Raw genomic sequence first — 24,687 nt, forward strand, 5'->3', positions numbered from 1 at the left:
TTCTATTTATTATGAAAATATAATACAAAACTTCCTATGTAGTGTCATAGAGTTAATAGTTAATATACTCAATATTTTGTGGTCAATTACTGGACTGCATGTGTATACAGGTTCTGCAAGCACTGCACTAGCCAAAAATACTTAGTCAAAAATCTATTTTACAGCAATTTATTCAATATATGTATTTCTTTGTTTATTATTATTTAAATCGTTGTAAATATTTTCAAAAATCTTTGGCATGCCGCTAACATATTGGACGTGGTCTACGTTCTTTACAGTTTACGTCGTCTTAGTTCTTATTTCGTTTGATTCGATAACCGATAATACATTGTAATGTGCGTTATAATCAAGTCTTAGGCTACAACAAAAATTACAACAATAAGTATCTTACATAGTTTATACAAACTGTGCAAAAAAACACAAAGTTTACCGACAAAAATTACAAATCAACTCATTAAGAACGATAATAGTGCAGAATAAGAACTAGGAGAACCTTTTTCTCTTTTTGTTTCAAGTTTAAATTGTCCTATTAAAAGTTAAAAGTATATATTATTATAACACGGCCGTTGTAATAATATAACTGCTATTTCTCATTAAAAATTCGCCTAAATCCTAAAGATAAATACAATAACTCGTATTGCTTTGATTATATTTTTCGTTTATCATAATGAAATACGTTTAAAAACTATTGCTGTATCTATATTGCTGTTATATCAGGCAGATCTAAACTATAGCCCTATAAGACGACAGTGGGGGATAAGTCACCCATAATAATTGTCCTTTAAACCAGCAATTCTTTCGCTAAATAAACCTCGATAAAGTCCCTCCCTTATACGAATCCAAAGTTTCTTTATGTCCTTTGCCGCCAACAAAAAACTTTTCGCTTTTAGGGGAATTGATTTTTATTAACGCACTTTGTTTCTAAATTGGATCAACATAACAGTAGTACAGTTAAGAGTTTCGTAAAGTATGCGCAGGGCAAACTATCGATTTTGTTTCATTGTATCACATCGAGATTTAGAATCTGGCAACACCGCTAGTTCGCCGTTATTAAACCGCGTGCGGCAGCCAGTTCACAAATTTATAACCTAAAAGGTCAGCGTTGTTTATGAGAGCCCCCGCCGAAACGGAAATTTACATAATATCAAACCAATTTATTCGTATTAAGTGTTTTCATTTCTTTTCGACTGTAATCATGCGCCAAAGTAAGATTTGCAAAATTCCTCGACACAAAATGAACTAACTCTGTGATGCAGAAATAACCGAATGCAACAAGTAGATCTAGCGGTGACGTGTTTCCTGAGAACTCAGGCAGAATTCAGAAACAATTTACTACTGGGTGTGGATTTTTTTTTTGATTCTGGGTGCGGATGTTTCAAGTCGATTTGATTTGAGCGACGGAATTCGCAATAATTGACTTCGCAAAATTAACATTCATATCCCCCACCATAAAAAGAAGCAGCTTCATACGATCGTTATAGCTCCTTATCTTCTATCTACTTTAATTTCGGTTATTACTTAAGTTTACTTCGTTATCTATGTATATATTGCTATGGTTCCAGAGGCGTGGCCTTCTCTGACCATCCTACTGCTTTTTATTGCTTTTGAATACCCGGCTTTCGAAGGTCATGCTTTCGACCTAAACGGGAACACGCTTACTTCCTAAAAATCCGCCCCTGAGTATTGATACCTAATATTTTCCCTAAGCTTGCCTTTAAAATGAAATTCGCCAGGTCCGTTTCAGAGCCCCCGCTTCCGTTATTCTTTGGGCTTTGCGGGTCATTTTTTTATGGAACTTCGATGAACTACATTCTTGGCAAGCGCTACTAACAGAAAAGCACACAGATAGTTCCGCTGATTGACAGATTAACATCGAATTTGACAAGTAATTGCTTTTAGTTATTGCATTAGTTCCTAAAACCGTTCGTATTGCTTTTGAAATTGTTCGGGAACTGTTCACGTCGATGATTCTTAATAATTCGCGATTGATTTGGGTTCGTTGTGGTTGAACACCCGTTTAGTTTTCGAACGGACAGCCCGTACGTAGTATATCGCGACAGGATTTTTCGGCAGTCCGCGGTTGACGTTCGACCGATCGTTTCCCCCCGAAGTTACGCCAGTGAACATTTAAAATACAAACTATACAAACAAATCAAACGAATAACCGCTAGAGATCTACAGGTTTTGACTTACATCACCCCCTACTATTATACACATCGGTGATACTAATTTTAGTTTGCTACGCATGGATTTAGTACAAAACGATAAAAGCTGATTGGGCCATACGGCTGAACAACCTTCGCCATTTTTATGTCTTCACAACGTACTTCAATTAATCTTATTAGTGCTTTGCTTGTTTCTGGAGCAATGATGGAGAAAATGCTACTACTACTAACCCCAAGTTTAACGTTCAAACCCAGTGGCCCAAACAACCAATGTCGTAATTATACGGATCCGGCACTATTTACTGGCTAAAATGACTAGATTTCACACTCGCCAGATCTGGGCACAGCGCACGCTCACTGTTAAATAAAAAGTATAGTGCAATCTCCGATCTATCGAACTAATTAAAAATGCAACCCTCGACCACCGCCAACGTGCGAAATTCGACTACGCATCTGCAGGTACGGATCTTATTTAGTAATTATCTAAGTAATTTTATTAAAACAATGACGCACGGATGATTTTTGGCTTAAAAAAGTTTAGTCATTCGTTTGTTTTATTTGGGACAAGAAGTTATAGTTATTTTAGTTTATATATAGGAAGGACAGCTCTTCAAATGATAATAAAGGAAAATTATTTGACGTCTACACCACTCTACTTGAAGGTCGTTTTTCAGAATTTGTTGCAATGAAGCAAGTGGTTGCTTCGACATGAAAGAGGACATCTCCTTATGGACAAAATTATAAACAAAGTAACAGGTCTCAACCTCGGATACAGCTGGGCAAAAAAAGTTGGAATGGTGTGCTACGCCGATGATGCAGCAATCATCGCCGAATCAGAAAACGACCTACAAAGACAACTATTCCATTTCTTCCTAGAAAACCGCCAACTCAATATGAACATTTTTATCAGCAAGACCAAATGTATCTCAATCGCGAAGGATCCGCTCAGATGTAAGCTGGGGGTGGAGGCCAAACCCATAGAACAAGTGATGCAATTCAGATATCTGGGCATAGATGTATCAAGCACCCACGACCCAGTTAAAAACATAAAGAGCCAGATTAACAAAGCATCCGCACTATCAGGATGCCTACGAGATATAGCCTGGTCCAATCCGTACATGCGCAAGGATAGCAAAATTAGAATCTACAAGACTTATATCAGACCCATCATGACGGCACTGAAGTCCGCGAAGACACCAACAAGACGAAACAAATACTAAGGGTAGCAGAGATGAAAACACTGAGGATAATAGTGGGGAAAACAAGAAGAGACAGAGTAAGAAACACAAATGTCAGAGAGCAGTGCGGGATACAAGATATTGTGGGATGGGGAAGACAACGTAAGAGGAAGTGGTACAACCATGTAAGACGGATGGACGAGAACAGACTTCCGAGAATAGTCCTGGAAAACAACCCGCCCAGCACAAGACCTCCCGGGAGACCACCTAAAAGGTGGTGCAGCAATCCACATCACAGGAAAAGATGCAGAGGCAGCTTCAGAATTAACAGATCGACAGATCTCCAAGAAGTAGAAGAAGAAGATCTTTTTTTTCAGTTTTTATGTGTGACTTGTTGTGGCGAGTCTATTTAACGAGTTCGATAGATGTCTGGTCCTACTATACCCGTTTCGATTGTATTCTCATATCACGCCGAAACTACTTACAGAATGTCTACAGGTGACGTAACATGTTGGGTGCCAAATTGGCCTAGAGGGCCCTTAAGTTCTATACTTACGCCGATAAATCTTGAAATCGAAAACATTATGCTTGATTGCACCGGCCCACGATCAAGACGCAAGTCTTATTACCTACCGATACACTCACTCGATTATCATAAATAACATTTTTTATATTACTTTCTAATAATAAATATTTAATATATTAATATTTGTATCTTTTTTCCGTATATATAATATATATTTTGCAAAAATACTGCCAAAAACTAAGTTCATTTTTCTTTGTCGAGATCTCTCGTCTTTTTTTTTGTTTCTGATTTTAAATACTATACAATATTTTCTGTTTTTTTAGTCTGATGCGACTCTCATCTCTACACATACTCGCACGCATACATTCTACGAGTAAACACGGGGTCGATGTAAAACCGAACGAATCGGGCTCGAATTTTAACCCAACCCCAAAACGGGTACTAACAATAAAATTATAATAAGAAATAATTGACTATTAAAACGAGACTAGGACGTTATTACACGTTAGGGTAACGCTAATCGGGACTACCTGCGACTAGAATGCTTCGCACTTCAAAATTAGCTTAGCTCTAAGTCAATGTAAATCTCACTTAAGTTGCGAAACTTACCTAGGCAATTTTAGGTTTACACTCCTACATTACTGCAATCGTTGTAAAACAATCAACACGCATAACGGATGGGTATGTCGATAAAATATATCTGCAAAATGAAACGATAAAAGACTACGCCGAATGTTTCGCAATGAGTTGAATCAGAATCCTGATATTAGAAAAAGTGATTTTTGGATCGTTGTTAAAATTTATCGTTTTTTTGCAGTTATATCTTTTAATCGTTACCTTCGGGATGACAAATTATGCGTGCACTACTGGGTAATAGAGCAAAGTTCTAGTTTTATTTTAATCTTCCAAACAGATAGTCGATATTGTAATGTTCATTTAAAGTTATCTGAGATTGACTTTTATTTTAAAGCCTTGTGTTCACTTGCAAGAAAATTGCCTAGGCCTTGGCCTGGCCACATGATGTGTGTTGATTGAAATGTTGATGAAATTTCTGCTTGTAGATGTAGTTAACACTATATTGTGTATGAACAGATTTAACTTTATATCTTTATTAAAAATATTATTTATAATAATAATAAAGTGCTTGTTAACTATGGGTGAAAGATCTATTTTTGGGATAATAAACAAATTTTTTTATTTTACTGTGTGGCTCTAAGTAATTATATGTTGCTAAAAAGCGAAGCGCTACACTCGTCTAATGGAATGGAATGTGTTTTTAGATGTTTTTTCTCCATATCTTGTCTTTCACAAAATTAAGCAAAACATCAAAGCCTACCGGAACAAACTACTAACTAACCAACTACTGGAAGTTCCTTGCAAGTGAACACGTGGTTTAATGTAGATCACAGTAAACATAAGGATAAAGAATTGCAAAATCTTATTACGATCTAATAATGAGAAATCGTTTGTTAGTTTTGGTCAACGATTTTAAACATAGAAACAAAACTAATAGCTTATCTTCATTTTTAAATTCAAAACCAATACGAAATGAAATGAAAATAATTCATTTTAAAAAAATAACATACAGTTTTGAAATATCTAGTTACAAAAGAAATGTTTATATAGTTCTCAAGCTTCCTAATTGCAAACACCATAACTTCTTCAGCGCACTTTTACCTAGTTTCGATGTATTTTTTGCGCCGTGGAAATCTGAAACACATTATATTGCTTAAGCTCGAACTCCTAACGTAATTAAACATTTTTCCCTCTCATGGTTTTGAAAATATTTGGAAAAGCGCCCTCGATACTAAGGCGGATGTGCAAAAAGTAAAATAAAACTAGAGCTTTTAAATATCGTGCCAGGATATAATCCAATGTTTGCAAAAATTACCTTAATTAGATTTTTATATCGTTAAAAATATGCTCATATTAATAAATTTTTCGTTGTTTGCGAAACGTTGCAATTCGTTCATAGTTTCGTTGATATGAACGTACAAAATGGCTTTTACGCAAACTATAAATCAGACTAAAACGGGCGCGAAGCCAATGTGGTGTATTTGACGCAGCCAGCCTATTTACAGTTATAATGCTCACGTAGGATCCAACAAGGGCGTTTCAGTTGAGCTGAAAAAAAAACTCTGCGCGATATTTGTAATAATCGTTTCTTGCTTTGAACTACTTTCGAATTTAAATTGGAAATTCTCGAGTTTGGAAAGACCTTGTTGCATCCCGCAAATACCGTGTATATTTAGGTAGAGAACGCTTATAATCTAACCCTAACTTAGTGGACGTGTTTGCGATGTGTATGTTATCTCACAGGGAGAGACAGAAACGAGGAAATGGAGAAGGAAAGAAGGAGAGGAAACCTATTTACAGGGGCTTCAGTTTATGAAGAATAAATCACGACTTTAATCTAGACTTCGTGACACTGCTACCCTGCACGTGACGAGGGTCGCTAAAACTATATATAGGTTCAACGATACACCTACAGGGTGGAAACCGATGACTAGTGTTTTTTTGTTGACATTGTGGCGCCCAGGTTCCACCCCCTAAACTAAGACTAGGATACTTGAGACTAGAAAGACATTATTAAGAAGTGACATCAATTTAGCTGATCGAACGCGTCACGCTTCGGAACGTGGGAAACCTTTATCTGTTACAGAAAACTAAACCTAATATTATAATCTTATTTAAAGCTTTACTACCGGTAATTCCGAAGCTGTTTAGTATCGATCACCTATACTGACCTGAAGTACCCTCTAACGGCGGTTTCCTTACGCGGCGTACACCCTCAGCGGCACCGCCGCGTTGAGATCGACCTTTTGCACTCCGTGGACAACTTCGAGCGGCTGCGTCGACTCCTCCTTCAAGCAGGCCGACTCCAGGTGCTTATTGAGATAAGACTTTAGCGCGAAGGTCTTGTGGCATCTTTGACATTCGAAGTTCTTGTCCGCCGAATGCGTCTGCATGTGCGCCCTCAGGTTCGACCTGTCTGCGAAGGCTTTGCCGCAGTGAGCGCAGCCGTACGGCTTCTCGCCGGTGTGCGACCTCAAGTGACCTTGAAGTAGCCAAGGTCTCGAAAATTGTTTGCCGCAAACGCCGCACCGGTGCGCCAACTTGTGAGTGAGCACGTGCATGGCCAGCGCAGGCATACTGACGTAAGCCTTGCCGCAAGTTATGCATTTCTTGGCCGCCTGCGAATCCAGACTTCTGTGGGTCTGTTTATGCCTCGAAAGGTTGCTGGACGTGGCGTACTGCTTCCCGCATTCGCTGCAAGTGTACTTCGGCTTCTCGTTGCTCACTTTGGGCACTAGTGCCTCGGCCGGATCGTCGGAGTTTAGTCGCTTTTTCGACCTACCGTCGCTGACGAAGAATGCCTCGTAAGTGTAGGCTACCGTTTTTCCGGCTTTGTACGACAACGACTGAGGTCGTATATTTTCCCGCTCTTGAATGTCGTTTTGGGACACCGCTTCCACGTGCTGGGTTACCGGAGGCAGGAAAACGGTAGTGGACGCGCTCAAGTCCAATATGGCGTGAGCCGCGTGCAAGTCTTCCTCCGCGGGCACTCTGATCGCGTGCTGGAAAGGCAAAGTGATCGGCGACGGTTTATCTTCCAACGAATAAGGCCTGTATATGTCCTTTTTCTTTGGAGGCAGGCTTAAAGTGGCGCCCGTACTGGTGTAGATCATAGATAGAGATTTTCGTTTGGGCGGAGGCGTGGGAGTTGAAAACTCTTGAGCCTCAACTTCGCCGGCAGTCCGAAGGGTTGCGTAAGACGGCGAAATGTTAGGGACAGGGGTGTCTGTTTTCGGGACGTACGTCGCGTAGTTTGACGGAGAGACTTCGTTTAAATAACCTGTAACAAAAGATAACCCTTTATAGTGATACATCTTCGAGTATCATATATTTAACCGCGTAGGGAAAAAATGGAAAAATATTCATTCATTCTGGATAAGAATTCATACAAAAAGGTTTGCGTATATTGCCATGTTTTCGATTTTATTGCTAACGACAGTTTGTTAGAATTTCTTCCAAATTCATTTACGGGATTTCAATACTACCACAATATTTTCCTTTTTCTACAGCATGCATTTTTGTTGTTTGAATATTGGGATGGTTTTAAGAACATGAATGGCGAGGTATTAATCATTTTAGTGCAAGAACAAAGATCTCTGAAGGATGGAAATCTGTTTCGTGAATCCAAATTCTTACAAATCTTTATGCCGGAATATGAAGCACATGCAACTCATCAACAACCATCGACATTACGTCAGTTTATTTCGAAACCAAAGCCTTCGTCGGCATACGGTTCCACCTCAACCGAATATTCACAGTTAAAAACTCATCCACACAACAAACAAACCGATATTTACACACTTTTAAAGCGTAATAAAATTTGTATATATATATATATATATATATATATATATATATATATATATATATATATATATATATATATATATATATATATATATATATATATATATATATATATATATATATATATATATATATATATATATATATATATATATATATATATATATATATATATATATATATATATATATATATATATATATGATGACACTATACTCCGGGATATATCATCCGTTCGCTCGTTGAACTCCGACTGGAATCCTGCATCCGACTGGAATCCTGCAAATCCTGCATCCGACTGGAATCCTGCAGACGTTTCGCCAAAATCTCACTTGGCATCTTCAATGCTCGCGCTCCGAAAACACTTCGAACACTGTTTTCGGAGCGCGAGCATTGAAGATGCCAAGTGAGATTTTGGCGAAACGTCTGCAGGATTCCAGTCGGATGCAGGATTTGCAGGATTCCAGTCGGAGTTCAACGAGCGAACGGATGATATCCCGGAGTATAGTGTCATCACATTTTTCCATCCGTGAATCAATACGTGAGAATATAAATATATATATATATATATATATATATATATATATATATATATATATATATATATATATATATATATATATATATATATATATATATATATATATATATATATATATATATATATATATATATATATATATATATATATATATATATATATATATATATATATATATATATATATATATATATATATATATATATATATATATATATATATATATATATATATATATATATGATGACACTATATTCCGGGATATCATCCGTTCGCTCGTTGAACTCTGACTGGAATCCTGCATCCGACTGGAATCCTGCAGACGTTTCGCCAAAATCTCACTTGTTCGAAGTGTTTTCGGAGCGCGAGCATTGAAGATGCCAAGTGAGATTTTGGCGAAACGTCTGCAGGATTTCAGTCGGATGCAGGATTTGCAGGATTCCAGTCGGATGCAGTATTCCAGTCGGAGTTCAACGAGCGAACGGATGATATCCCGGAATATAGTGTCATCACATTTTTCCATCCGTGAATCAATACGTGAGAATATATATATATATATATATATATATATATATATATATATATATATATATATATATATATATATATATATATATATATATATATATATATATATATATATATATATATCAAAATAATTACTCAATTGAATCTTTTTATTATCTCAGGATTATTGTAATCATACGAAAAAATTGTAACAAAAATGTTCAGGAAATTAAACGAAATGTATTTCTATAGAAAAAAAGTAATGAATGAGAAGCTTGTGATCTATTTTGGTTCAAAACTTAATGCAATTGCAAAACTCATACACTCATCGCGTACCTACCCAAATGCAACAACTCATGATTTAAGGCCTAAAACTTTGGCATCTGTCAAACACTTAAAACAATAATTGACCAGTTATTGCTAAACAATTTGGGTAATTAATAAAATATGTCAAGAAAATTCGGTTTTAAGGATAATCGGAATTATTACGAAAACCTTACTACTGAGGGATAACTACTATTTTTAATTTTTTTAATAAATTTTTATGTATTACCCAGTTAACCTGGTATGTTGCTTCATTGTAAGGAAAAGTACCAATAACTATAGTGTCTCTGTTCCCCAGATGAACTGAGAGATATACAGAAAGAGAGAGAGAGAAAGATAGAAAGAAAGAGAGAGAGAGAGAGAGAGAGAGAGAGAGAGAGAGAGAGAGAGAGAGAGAGAGAGAGAGAGAGAGAGAGAGAGAGAGTGCAATTTCTACCTGGTATACTTACTGAACCAATGACATTAAATTACATGAAATGACAATTGGATATTTTTCACAGTCATAAAACTTCTATAAGTAAATGCCATGGATAACTAAATGATCCATAAAAATCGTAAAATTATCAGAAATATTACAAATCAAATACAAAATGAACACTACATTTTGTTTAACAAAACAGATTCGGCCAGTGGGTAGAAATTTATATTTTTTTATTTCTACAAGAATCGGAGGTTTGGAATTTACCGAGACCTCTATATTCACTCACAAACGATAATTTATTGAATCGGATAAGTTAATTAAAACACAAATGGAACACAAACTCGTGTCTAATAAAAACTTCACAGACAACAAAACGTCCAACGAAAGATTCGCTCAAATAGGACGAGGTGGTTCGACATATTTATTATATCAATATCGCCAGGTGATCGCCGATGCGCTTGTAGTAGCGTAGTAACTAGCCGCGCGCCAGCTGTCAAATGAGCTTAATTGATTTAAAGAATACGCAAGAGGAACGTTGCCCTCCATATATGTGTAACGCGGAGCAACAGCTGTACTTTTTCACAGTCTGCATATTAGTGGGGTTGAACACCCGCTCCGGTTATATACGCACATATATATATATATATCGATTCGAAAGGTTTTTCTCCGGACAATACAGGGGTTGGCACACTTTTTTTTTTGCTGACAAACCGATTAAAATTTTGATTTTATATCAACACACGTACGCCCGTATAAATTGGGTTACGAAGCAATTCGCAAAACCATATGTGCCATATAAAAACTTTATGGAGTTTTAGGGAACATTCATTTTTGGGAGGAATTTAATCCGTTGATCCAATTAAATTGAGGCCCGCAACGTAGCATTAATATATCGAGTATATTTAATGTCAAAAATATTTTCAATTATTAGCAGGAGTAATGTAATGATACTACGAAATCAATGACATCGAATTGGCAAATATTTTTAACATCAAGGAGAGAAAAACTTTGTAGCAGAAAGTACAATATAATAATTTTTTTGTTGAATTAGATGCTAGAAATTAAGGTCCACTGCTGGTACACAAGCTTTGTGCTTCTTATGAAATTTCCAGCGAGCAAGAGTTTCTAGGTGATGGATTTTTTCAAATTTGGAGAAAAATATTTATATGAGAATATGAACGGTCAGGAAAGCAATTCTACTTTGCGAAAATTTGTCCGCCTTAATGTTACTTTTTTTTGTTTTGTTTTTAATAATAGCTCACTTCTGGAAACAATAAAAAAATAATGACATATAATGACCAAATGGCCAAAAGCAAATAGCTACACACACGTAATGTTAAATTAAAAAATATGTTTACTAATAAGTAGCACATAGAACGTACTCGTTTGGGGTTGAGATAATAATTTGTTGGCGGGCTGAATTTAACGGCCTCACTCGAAACGGAAGTTTGCTGTACTTATATTTAGAAAGATATTATCTATGTAATATTGCCGAGGAAATATAATGAAAGGGCCAAAAAGTAATATATGAAAATTCAGCACCCAAAAGTGGGTTCAGAACCTCAAAATCAGAAGTTTTGTTTCGACATTCAAAATGTTGCGTTGTATCTTTGACATTAACCTTGCTTTAATTTGCTGATTATTATTAGAAAATTATGTTCTTTAGAATTGAAAGATGGCGTTTAAGTCCTTATACAACGAAATTGTATAAGATGGCAAGATGAAAATGCATATGTGTAGCATTTTTAATGTATCCAAAAGTGCGCTCTTGTGGCATAGCCAAAAGTGAAACATATCACAGGTAAATCCTTTTTTCTACTTCCGATCTAACGTGCGGGAAGCGCCACTTTACCACTTCAGTTTCGTTTCCCACGGATCCGAGTCACATCGGATATTTGCTGGATTTTACCGCATGGGTTTAGGAAAAATCGGATGTTTTCGGAGATTTTACCGCAAGGTTTGAATTTTGACGTCTGTCAGTCCTGACGGTCATGTCAGTCAATGTATTCGTGTTTTTCTTGCAAAAATGTACCCTAAAACTCATACACACAAAAATTTTATGCAATATATCAGATAATTTAAATAAAAACTAATATTAAAATCTAGTGGACTAGTCGGTAAGTAAAGTGACATTTATAACTTCAATTCTACCATTTTCAAATATCCATGTCTCATCAGTACAAACAAAACACAATTGAAGGTTAGCACCTGCTTTTTTGGCTTATACGATATTAAAAATTTAATCCTCTTAAAAGCTCTATCCTTGGATGATTTTTCTTCCAATTGCAGCCTTTTTCTTTAAATAAATTACTTAATGATCAATTGTATAAGTTAAATAAACAATATACCGTTTTAAAATTGTGTTTATTCTGTTATTTATATGACATATCCAATAAAAGGAGACAAGGAACGAAACGAATAGGTTTAATGACAACTAGTAAATATTTTGTTTGAATGGTACGAAATTTAGTAATCCGATGATCTGTTATTATTTTTAGTTTGTTAAATTATGATTTTTTTCGTGACGGTCGTAGAAAAAGTATAGTATGCAACGCGTTTGGTAAACTCTATCTCACTCGTTTATTAAGCACTCATGAGTCAAATGCCGTTTACCGCACTTGAACGTTGAATCATCCTCCATCATCTTCTTTTAATGTACACGCAAAAAATTACTCCAATTAAGCTTAGATTTAAAATGTATGGGTGACAAATTTAAGGTGGCAGTTACGCTGCCTGATCTTGGTAAGTAAGTAATTAATAAGTATACTCGAAGGATTTAATTTAGTTAGCTAATGCGACCGACAGAACGTTTCAGAAAAATGGCCAAATTTACGCAAAATATAAGTCTCTGCAAAGCCTGTTCAACTTTTTGCATTTGGTGGTTATTTGCTAGAATACGTTATTCTGAGAGATGGTACTCTAACTATTATATTTATTTTAATGCTTTAATCTTTCGATATTTGGAATATTCGTCTTTTCTGCTGAAAGTAGTAATTTATCTGGTGCCATCGCCAGTTTTTTTTTTTTTCATAAATCACGGAATAGTTTACATTGATTTAATTATATTTTGCCGCTCGTAAACCTTCGCTAAGTTATAAAATACTCAGGAATATTCTATAAATACTTAGAATCGACAGTTTACTTTGTTTTATGTGCATTTTACTTAGAATGGTAATTAATCTGTGCCAGTGTTCTAGAGAAAGTATTTTCTGCACCGACTTTAGTGTCTCTTGCAGTAATATCGTTAACAATCCTGCAACTGGTATTAATAAAAGTTAATTTCGGACGGAAGTTTGCAACGGTTAAAACTGCAACCGTGGCGCGCAGCAAAACGGGTCTAAAGGGTTTACAGTTTCCATTTTATGGAGATTTGTTTTGCCATTTTCCCCGGAGAATTGGCTCTATTATTCACCGGAAGGGCGGCGCCGTGGTCCCGGTTCGGTTTCAGAACAATGTGCGGCGGGAAGACGGCGATGCAGCACAATACAAAGTTGCTCTTTTAAAAGGATGCGGATTGATTTTGCTCCATTAATCTGTTTATTAATTCCGGCGGCGCAGGAAATGTCAGTTAGTCAATGGTTTATAGAAGCCATTACCAATATCATACTAATATAATCAGATATCAGGTAATTGGTCAAGTTCCATTTGATACACTGAAACTATCACACATACCTGGGGAATAATTAGCAACTGAAATACTTTTTACAAAACTTATGGAGCTCCATAAGGGGCATAAACACCGCCTCGGATGACTGATTCCCATATTGGTGATAATGAGTCGCGGTAAAGACTGTTAGATAGATAAGATAGATTTCTATAGACTCTCAGTTTTTTGCAAGAATTTTAGTTTTATCAATTGAAATTTTATGTCCGGTTTCGTGAATGTGTACGGCACCTGCTGATGAGTTTGTCTTTATTTATTTATTTATTTATTTATTTATTACAAGTTTATGTCGCTTACAGTAGTACCCAAAAATAGCAACCACAATGTTAGTTCAAATCGGTGGATTTATACAAAACAAACATAAGTCGGATGTAGAACATTATACAAAAAGAGGAAGATATTTAACACTCATACACCATAAGTCCCAATAATGGAGAATTTGATATATCGTTTAAACTGCATCTGAGATATTGAAGAGATGTCGAGGTTAAAATTCGAGTTAAGTGTATTATACGAACTTTGCATTCTTAGCAAAGGGGAATGCTGCCCTGTGTTGGTTCTACTGTGAGGGATTTCAAAGAGATTAGCCTATCTTAAATCTCAAGCGGGAATTCTAAAGTTAAGTTTCGACAAAAGATATCGAGAAACAATTTGTGTGTTTGTTATTTTGTAGAGCATACACAAGTCTGCCGCAGTTCGTTTATCTTCCAAACTAAGTATTTTGAACCAATTTTTAATCGGGCGACAATCTCATTCTTCTATACGAGTGTGGGTCTTAAGAGCGAGAAATTTTAAAAATTTATTTTGAGTGATTCTGTTGATATGAACTGCGTAGTGTGGTTTTCCAGGTGGATAACAGATGCGAAGGAAATCCTACTTTGAATAAAAGCATAATATAAGGAAATAAGGGATCATTGAAGTCCCGGGAATTTCTATTAATAAAACCATCCATTCTATTAGAATCATTTGATCAGAATCATTAAATGACCACTTTGTGTCCAGTGACACTCCCAGATCCCTTACTTCGTCCACTCTTACCAGATCATTGTTATTTATTTTATAAGTAAAATCTATTTTGTTGACTTTTTTGGTGAACTAAATACTGTGAAATTCTGCAGGTTTTAGAAAAAGCTGATTGTCACTGCAGTATCTTTCAAGCCTGATGAGATCCTGCTGCATTTTAAGGCAGTCCCTGTGGGTCGCTGCGATACGAAATAATTTCAGATCGTCTGCATAAAGCAGTATATTGCAGTATTTAAAACAGTTTCTTATATTGTTGATATATATAATAAAAAATAGTGGGCCCAGGTAACTACCTTGAGGGACTCCAGACGTTGCATGAAACGGGTCTGACACATGTCCAGAATCGACACAGCACTCTTTCTCTCAGAAATATATGATTGTGACCACTTCACATGTGGGCTGCACACTCCCACCTCAGCAAGTCTCGTCGACAACAGTTGGTGGTTAATTTTGTCAAAAGCCTTGCTGAAGTCGGTGTACACAGCATCGATTTGAAATTGGCCGTATATATGGTTGGATATGTAATCGGAAAAATACAGCAAGTTTGTCTCCAAAGAACGTCTCGGGAAAAAACCGTGCTGCTCCTCAATGATAATATTTTTAACGGTAGATAGTATACGACTGTAAACTATGTTTTCCCACATTTTACCAAACACACATAATTTACTTATTGGTCTGTAATTTTCAACATTATTTTTTGATCCACTCTTAAGGATTGGAGTTACTTCCGCTATTTTCCACTTTTTAGGAAAAATGCCTGTAGGTTATAAATAATATTTAGGGATTTCACAAGGTTAGAGACACACTTTTTTATACATATAGTTTACTTTTAAGGCCCTTTCATATTCTTTGAGCCTAGTTGATATTTTTCGTCTCGTCTCTCCAATGTATTCTTTGCCGCATATGCACGGAATGCTGTAAACTCCTAGCATCTCAAATTGAATTTTGTCTTTGAAGCATCGGAGATGTTGAGAGATTTTTGGACAAGTGGTAAGTCTGGTTTTGATGTTTCTTTAAAACTTTTGATATGTGGTCAATGATGTTTTGATTGTAAGGAAGGACAACAGTCGCAAGTGTAGGATAGCTTACGGGCTCATTGCTATTTGAAGATTGTGTGAAGTGTATTTTGTGATGTAATGTGAGAGAGTTGTAAGTTTTACAGCTCTGTAAATAAGAGAGTTGATAACCGATGATTTTTGGGCCTGATGGTGATATGAAAATGCATTAAGGTATCGTAATGTCAGATCCGATTTTCTATTGACAAGAATATCTAAGAATGGAAGGTTATTATTAGTTTCTAATTCAATGGTAAAACGTATGTCAGAGTGTAGCAAGTACAGAGTAAAATACGAGCCAGTTTCAGTCAAGTTCTGAAGACCCCAACAGGATGATTGGCGAAACGTTAGCAAGTTCAGCTCAGCAAAAACCTACGCAGGAGGAATCCAAAAGTTTTGTAAAAAGTATAAAACTTATAGTTTACGAGAAAGCAATATTTCTCGAGCGTTATCGCTTTTTATACTAAATAAGTAGTACTTGCCCACTTGTAGGTGAGATCTTTCTTTATTCTACCAAAAATCAAGTGATACACATACAGTGCGTCCCATTTAAGCACTGTACACCCTTGTGAAATCTTGGATCGATTTTGGTAATTTTTTTTCTTGGATAGATCTCTGAAAAATGCACTAAAACCATGTTTTACTTCTTGCCTCAATTTAAAGTCATGACCAACTGGGATTATTTAACAAAAAAAAGAGAAGAGAAAAAGAAAAGAAGAAAAAATTTGATGTCAAATAGCGAGAAAGGCTATGAGGGATTTCTTTCAGAAAAAAGAGTCAAACAATTTTTATTCAGGGCTACATAAAACCTAACTATACTATTTTCTATGAAGTTCGCTAAAGCTCTACTCCTTTTGAATGTTTGTTTATTTCTCAATTTTGATAATTATTTTTTTACTAAAGAGAAATGAAACGGTTTTTGCATATAGCAGCTACTAAAGTCGTGGCTAACTGACATATTTTATTGAAGCGGAAAATGGAGAAGTAATATTAGATATTTTTTTCAAATTGAAAATGACAACAGATTCGTATTCAGGATTACCTAAAAGCAACTAGACCAATGACCAAAGTTTTTAATATTTGAAAATAATAAACCTTGTAAACAGCGATTATTTTGTATGTCATTTAAGATGTTACAAATTTTAATTATTAGTTATTAATTATACAAATTTCAAAAACAATTATAAAAAAACTTTTTAAGGGACACTAGGTAAGAATTAAAAAATCCTTTTTATTAAACAATACAGAGTTGTAAAATCGTTAGCGTCTTTCAGTGAAATCCATCCAGCAGAAAAAGAATGATCAAAAATTGAGCCATTTCAGAGGAATAATTCGAGCACTCTGTATTCGAACTTCACGGAAATTAGTATAGTTAGGTTTCATGTAGTCCTGAATAAGAACTCGTTGACACTTAAAGAAATTCCTAATAGCTATTTGACATCAAAAATTAGTCCCAGTTAGCCATGACAAAAAAAATCGAAATCAAGCTGTAATCAAAGAATTTACAACGATGTACAGCCTTAAGCGGGCCGCAAACGATATTTCAAACTCCCTGTATTGAAACATCATAAAAATTGGTATAGATGGGTTCTAAGTACTTCTGAATAAGAATTCGTTGCCAATTTATTATTTTAAATCCCTGATAGTACTCTTCTGTCTCTTTTGTTAAACAGTCTCAGTTGACCATGACTTTAATTTGAAGCAATAAGCTAAACAAGGGTTTAGTGCATTTTTCAGAGGCCTATTCAACAACAAAAAAATCAAAATGGAACCGTTAACAAATATTTCACAAGGGTGTAGAGTTTTTAAGTGGGACACACTGTATGCCTGCGCTGTAACTAGGGTTTATTTTATGTAAATTAAGTAATTGTATGAAGATTTATATTTCTTTCGTAATAATAGTTTCTAAATTTTTTAAGGCTGCAACGGCACATGGTCACATAGGAAGCTGCAATCACTGCCATTCAACCCCTTGTTTTATTTATTTATTGCAACATTTTGTTTCTTTAATTGTTGTAATTATGATTATTGATAGTATTGAGCTGCTCACAAACTTCGCCTTTAAAATTTAAAAATAGAACTGCACATCTGGCAATTATATTTTACAAAAATTTTTCTAAAAGATACATTTTTCTGGCAGCAGAAACATCGGTAGACAACACTTACGTCACCACCCAACGCTTGGTAGTGTATGTATTAGATTGAGTACAATCAACCGCCATGGCAGCTATAGCTCGACTTATAAATGAATGAAACACCAAAAAGGAACAGGTCGTGACAACGCTCAATCCTAAAATAATGCGAAAAGTAACTAAAATTACCACGAAAAGCTGTTTATGACTTCTTATACTATATTACAACCTCATACATTTCGGTGGCAAGATTTACAAGCTCGTAATATCTGATCTCTCGCATAGAACGTTGCCAGGTGTGCAAAAGTCACTATATAATACCCATTAAATAAACAGGATTATTAGCCGTTCCAAGATATAGCAATAATGTACTTCCACCAGTTGCCGGAGGTGATAATTCAATTTGTCGGCAAGTCTATTTACTTTTCCCGGCCATTACAACAAATTAAAGCCGGAGCCATTACCGTCCCTGATTAATTGATGATTTTAGAACGAATGGCGATGCTAAAGCGTTTTAGGATATTGCAAAGCTGCGCCCGAAACGCGCTAACGGACTCTATTAACACAGTGATTAAATCAGCGATCGGATTGTTTAGCGATATTCACTGATAAGTCTTCGATTATTTTGCGTTATTAGTTGATTTAGATTACTAAAATTATGGACTTATTCCACACTTCCTTTTAGTTGTGGTAGTCACTGCCCCTGGGCACTAGTTACAGTATTTTCAAAAATTATGAACATACCGAGTTACATTTATCGCTATAATTATTAATTGTAAAACAGTTTCCGATATACAATTTCCAGTTTGTCTAGTATCCAGTGCTTTTCAGTTGATGTCGTGAGCGAGTCGACAATGGTAAGACAAACCTGCTTTGCCGCGTTATGCTCTGCTAATTCTGATTGACAAATTTTAAATATTCCGAACTATCTTTATTTTATATTTCTCGTGTATTTTTTCAATAAAATAATATTTAGCTAAGGAATAAAATCTGCTAATGGTCAGTTTATCTTCCACTTGTACTCAACAGCCGTTTTTTTAATAACGCATCGTGTACGGTCCAACAAAGCCATTTTTATTATTTGCTTTTAAATCTTAAATAATCAAAATTATTAATAGTGAATTGAATCGAACGTGCTTTTAGTTAACACATTAGTATATATTTTTTCGAACATAGACATAGGCAATAAGTCATCGGTATTCGAACGTTTCAGCTTAATAATATTTTAATATTAATATTTAGTTTTTTTGGACCTATTTTATTTGCACATGATTAAAAGGGTAATGAAAAAGACTGTTCAAAATTGCATTGTGATAAGAAAAATTAAAAGTTGATGATGGTTAATGAAAACGAAACCCGTCTTAGGATTTTTGACTTGGAAATTTAATAAAGCTATTTTTAATTTTAATATTATTGGGATAATGGACTTGCATTTTTTCCTCATTTAAGCTATCCTAGACCCATGTTCTTTATTCGAAACCGTTGTCTAGATCACATCAATTTTGAGGGTCGAATTTGAAATGCCCGGTCTAGACTTCAGGTTCCCGATTTTTATATTATTATTTGTAAAGTCAAAAATCAATGAGAATTCGTTGTTTCAAAAATGACCTGGCAATAAGTTTTTTTAAAACTTTGGGATAGAAGACTCAAAAGAAATTGGTTTTTAAACACACTGTAATATAAAATGATATGAATGAAAAATTGGAAATATTTACTTCATTTCAAATTTTTTAAATTTAAAACTTCGTCTAAAATAACGAGATAATTGATTTACTTAAGTTAATAGAAATAGTACATTATGCAACAAGTGCGGTAATAGTATACTATGCAACAAGTACGGTAAAGCATTTGACTCACGAGTTGATTTGACACCAGCGGAGAGTAGCGGAGCGAGTTTTCAGTAAAAAAAAAGAAAATTTTATAAATTTAGTTTCTGTCAAATATTACTGATATTACACGAACTAGCAAAAATAGTATATTATGCAACAAGTGCGGTAAAAAAAAGCGGAGCGAGTGTTTAATTTACGAGTGAGTTAAAAAGTTTACCGAACGTGTTGCATACTATACTTTTTCTACGACCGTTAGTTTTGCGTACATTTTCGCAAAACAACGCGGATACATTCACTGACAGAATTGACAAACGTCAAAATTCAAAGCGTAGGAAATATCTCCGAAAACATCCGATTGCTCCCAAATCCGTGCGGTAAAATCCCGGAAATATCCGAAGTGGTTCGGCTCGTGGGAAACGAAACTGACCTGGTAGAGTGACGCTTCCCGCAAGCTAGATGGGTGGGTAATTAGTTATTTTACAGACGGAAGCAGAAAAACGGGATTTGACTCACGAGCGGAGCGAATCTTTAATAAACGAGTCACTTAAAAGTTTAACGAACGTGTTGCATACCAGACTTTTTCTACGACCGTCAGTTTTTGGATACATTTTCGCAAAACAACACGACTTAATTAACTGATATGATCGTCAGAATTGACAAACCTCAAAATTCAAAGCGTGGGAAATATCTCCCCACACATCCGATTGCTCCCAGACACGTGTAGCAAAATCGAATGTGAAACGAAAGTGGCGTGGTAAAGTGACGCTTCCCGCACGCTAGATCGGTATGTAATTAGGTATTTTACAGACGGGAGTAAAAAAATATGTTTTAGCAATAGAATCTGTGTTAACTCTTAAACAAATTGGATGGTTGTTAACTCTTCACGTGTCATTTATATCAAGCAACGTCCATTTCGACCATAATTTCAACAGTCATGTTATACGCATTCCTGCACGTTATTTAACTTTAAATAAAACTGTTTTTTTAAAAATTAAATGTCACCAAAATATTTACCAAATAATGACCTAATATAACTCCTTTTCTCTTAAAAAAACCTCTGAAACCACCCTCATAGATAGTGACCGTCTGTATTATTTATCTATATAGCTGAACCATAAAAATCGTGTCATTCAGCTATATCTAACCGAACATAACGGCAATAAATATTTAAAGCTTCAATCTTTTAATATCATAAAACAATTAGTTAAAAATCGCGAGTCAAACAAAGGGTCAAAATGGTTAAAAATGTCGATCACAGTTATTGTGTGCACAATTCCTTTTTATCTATGCATGTTGCTCCATGATATAACAAGGATCAACAGATCACATTTTTAAAATCATACACACGCTCGTCAGCATAGACACAAGACTAGTCGATTAATAGATTTCTACACGACACTTGTTTCCACCGCAAATATTTTTCCCCTTTTCCCGATCGCGTGGCATATCGAAAATCGTGCATAAAAAATTGACGCGCACTCCCCGACGCATAATTGCCAAGTTATCTTTAATTGACGGACGAGGGATCATATATTCGCACAACTTGTCATTAAAATTCTCGCCTCAATTTAAAATTTATCTATAAAGTGTCACTCTAGGGCAATCAAGTCAGGCCATGAATTTTTGAAATGCATTCGGTTTTTAATTTTCGGTTTTCCGCTTAATAACCCCCGTTATATTTTATATATTTCTATGTATTATTTAATCGTCGAGGGTGGGATTAAAATTAAATGAAGAAAGTGAGTTCCTATATAATCACAAACCCTACAAGTGAATTAATAATGCAACGCTATGTAACAAGTAACATTCGATTTGAAAACTGCATCCTTTATTTAATACAATCGTCTTACAGGGAGATCAAATACAGGATGAAGCGATAGTACGGCAACTTTTACTAATAGTTTCGATTATATTCGGCGTTTCATAAAAACATAACATTAAAAAGATATTTTATAATGATATTTAGGCTCAATACTCAAAAATACCCAATATTAAGACGTTTACTAGTGCGGTTTCAGAAGCTTCCGAGTTTTGAAGTGATCGAATGTCTTCGATAGATTTTAGCTGCGGATAGTATTTCGACATTTATTAATTCTGTCTTACAAAAATGTACTCAAAAACTAATGGTTGTAGAAATATTATAGTATAGAACACTAGTTTTGAGACTGTTCAATTGACCACTTCTTAATTGACCGACAACAGACAACTTCTTAATTGACTAGTCAAATTCAATCAAAATGTTTTCAATAACAATTGTTGAGTGTTATCTACCATTATTTTTTTGACACAAAAAAAATTGACCGGCCAATTCCACAACCCTATGCAACGCGTTGATAAATTTCCTCAGTCACTGGAAATACTGTCTACCAAACTTGTTGCATAATATACTATTGTATCGAACCTTTCAGTTGCTATCTTTATTACGCAGCCTAAATGGCAATGCTAAATAATTATCTATTAATTATAACTAAATAAGTGCAATTATAAGTACCGTTTATGAAACTTCTTGCATATCAAACTATTGTATATCATGATTCCTCAAGGAAATGACACCATATTTTTGATTTTTAATACCACATTACCAACTACAAAAATTAAAGCAGATTTCTCTAAAGCCTTGCCAATTTGCAGAACTTTAATTTATTTTATTCAGTTATTTCCCTCGTATCCATATATATCGATTCAAGTGCTTTCGCAAAATTTATTTTAATTTATCACATTATATTATGCAACAGGAATGACACTTTAGTTACGAGTTTGATTTAGCTTTAGCGGAGAAAGAGTGTCTGAAATTGTTGCACATTATGCTATTGTATATTATAATTCCTCAAGGAAATGATACCATGTTTTTGATTTTTACATTACCAACAACAAAAATTAAAACAGGTTTCCCTAAAGCCTTGCTAATTTACAGAAACTTAATTTATTTTATTCAGTTATGGCCCTGTATCCATATTACTAAGACTTCCCTATGCCTGTCGATTCAAGCGTATTGGTAATATTTATTTTAATTTATCATATTATATTATGCAACAGGAATGACACTTTAGTTACGAGTTTGTTTTAGCTCTAACGGAGGAACAGTGTCTGAAGAAGTTTGTGTTGCATACTATACTGTTCCTACGACCACTGAGTAACCGTGATGTGTGACTAACAGATCTGCTACGTCAAAATACCATATTTTTTTAAATCTAACGAAAACATGCGATCGCTCCCAAACCCGTGACTAAAGTAACGGAAACACTCGAATGAGTCGAGGAGAGTGTTTAACGAAGCTGGGATAGTTGCGCACAGTTGATCTCAGTGCATAATTGGTTATTTTAGAATACGGGGTAGAAAAAATCCATTAGAATTTACATTCTAATTTTACATAATAGAATAAATACTCTGTGTGCTTGAAAATACGTCTTTGTTACTACAAAATATTGTTTTGGTTAACAAAGCAACAAAATAAACTGAGCATGGCCTTCGAAAGGCAACTACAATAATATCGATACGTTGTCAATAAATACACTGTTATCCTGAAGCTTCTTTTTAGTTCAAATTGATCATGGTCTTAAAAATAGTTCTAAAGCTTGTAAAATTAAATATCAATATAATTTTTTAGGTGATACTAAACTATCAGTTTTTAATTCAGCGGGAAACTCTTCTAATCTACGAATTTGGTGACACTTTAAAGAACGAGATGTAAAATATTGATTGAGTAACATTGACAATTTGTTATACCGATTAATAAAAATTTGGAAAAGTTAATTTTATGACATTAATTCTAATTAAATAAATTTTATGAATGGATAAATTTACTGAATAAATTGAATGATTCTGCGTGTTTCTAAAGTTTCTTATTTATTTAGATTTAAAAAATGTTTGAGGCGACTGCAACACAATTCTATTCTATTGCATTCTATTTAAATTGTGCCATAGAAATCATTCAATTCGAAGTAGCAAGCCTGGTAAAGGGGATGTAAATAGGGCAAGGTGCGTTCTAAATAAAGAGATACATAAGAGACGCAACAACTTACAGCAGATTGAAATTTAATATTTTCAAAAAATTGTAAGAAAAGAGCGAACAAATGTGATTTAAAAAAATGTATTCAAAAATAACACAGTGAAAACAACTAAAAATCATCAATCATTTTAATACTGACATATCCTATGGCAGCAATCGTCCATTATAAATAACAAACATCAAAAAAGTAAATCAATATAGGCTAGTGACTAGAACAAAACGAGTTCTAAAACACATTACGTTTATTGTTAAATATTTTACACATAATGATACACATAATGACGTAAAATTGAAATCAATCAATCACTGAAGAAAATTTAAATAAAAAAATTATATGCGAAAGCAAGCGCAGTACGAAAACTACAAATGCGAGCGAGACGGAAATATTTTATTTAAATCGTAATTACGCACCATTGTAGAGTATGGTAGTCCCATGCGGAGAAGTCGGTGGTGGGCTAGGCGCCGTGGCCCCCTCTGTGGGACTGGACGGACCCCAGCACGCCGCTCCCGGCTCGTCGCCCACCACGTCTATCTCTTCTTCGTCGTCGTCGTCGTGTCGGTGCTCTTGGGGTCGCTCCGGCCACGGATACGCTTTCCACTTTTTTGCCATCAAACACCGCGGCATTCTTATACATAACCCCACAACGGTTGCCCCCTGCGCACTGTTTTCCGTCTACCGTTTGTCTCAAAGTCCCCGAAGAGCCATTTGATGTTTTCGACGAAACAAAAAAAAATCATTAGACGTGTGAACGATGGAAAAAGTTTTCAAAGTTTCAGCACAGTGTGTTTGTTGAGATAGCGAGAGCGAAAAGAGAGGAAACAATGAAAGAACTAAACTAAACGAACACCCTCGTGATTTTGGATGTGCGCCCTGTCGCGGCGCGGGTTTTATATATAGAATAAGGGTGGAAGTGTGGTGGTGGGGAGGGC

The 24,687-nt window shown here is 35.1% G+C and overlaps 1 protein-coding gene across 1 annotated transcript; it reads right to left on the reverse strand.

The window, feature by feature from the left end:
- LOC132698156 (transcriptional repressor scratch 1-like) lies at nucleotides 1-24,687 on the reverse strand. The gene is made up of 2 exons (XM_060664077.1): nucleotides 24,169-24,687; nucleotides 1-7,725 (listed from the first exon to the last, which is right to left on the reverse strand). Exons 1-2 carry the CDS (start codon nucleotides 24,380-24,382, stop codon nucleotides 6,644-6,646), a joined length of 1,296 nt encoding a protein of 431 aa, XP_060520060.1. The 5' UTR covers nucleotides 24,383-24,687; the 3' UTR covers nucleotides 1-6,643.

The sequence above is a fragment of the Cylas formicarius genome, unplaced genomic scaffold (assembly GCF_029955315.1).
Source record: "Cylas formicarius isolate icCylForm1 unplaced genomic scaffold, icCylForm1.1 PGA_scaffold_2__14_contigs__length_35257938, whole genome shotgun sequence".
Classification (NCBI taxonomy): domain Eukaryota; kingdom Metazoa; phylum Arthropoda; class Insecta; order Coleoptera; family Brentidae; genus Cylas; species Cylas formicarius.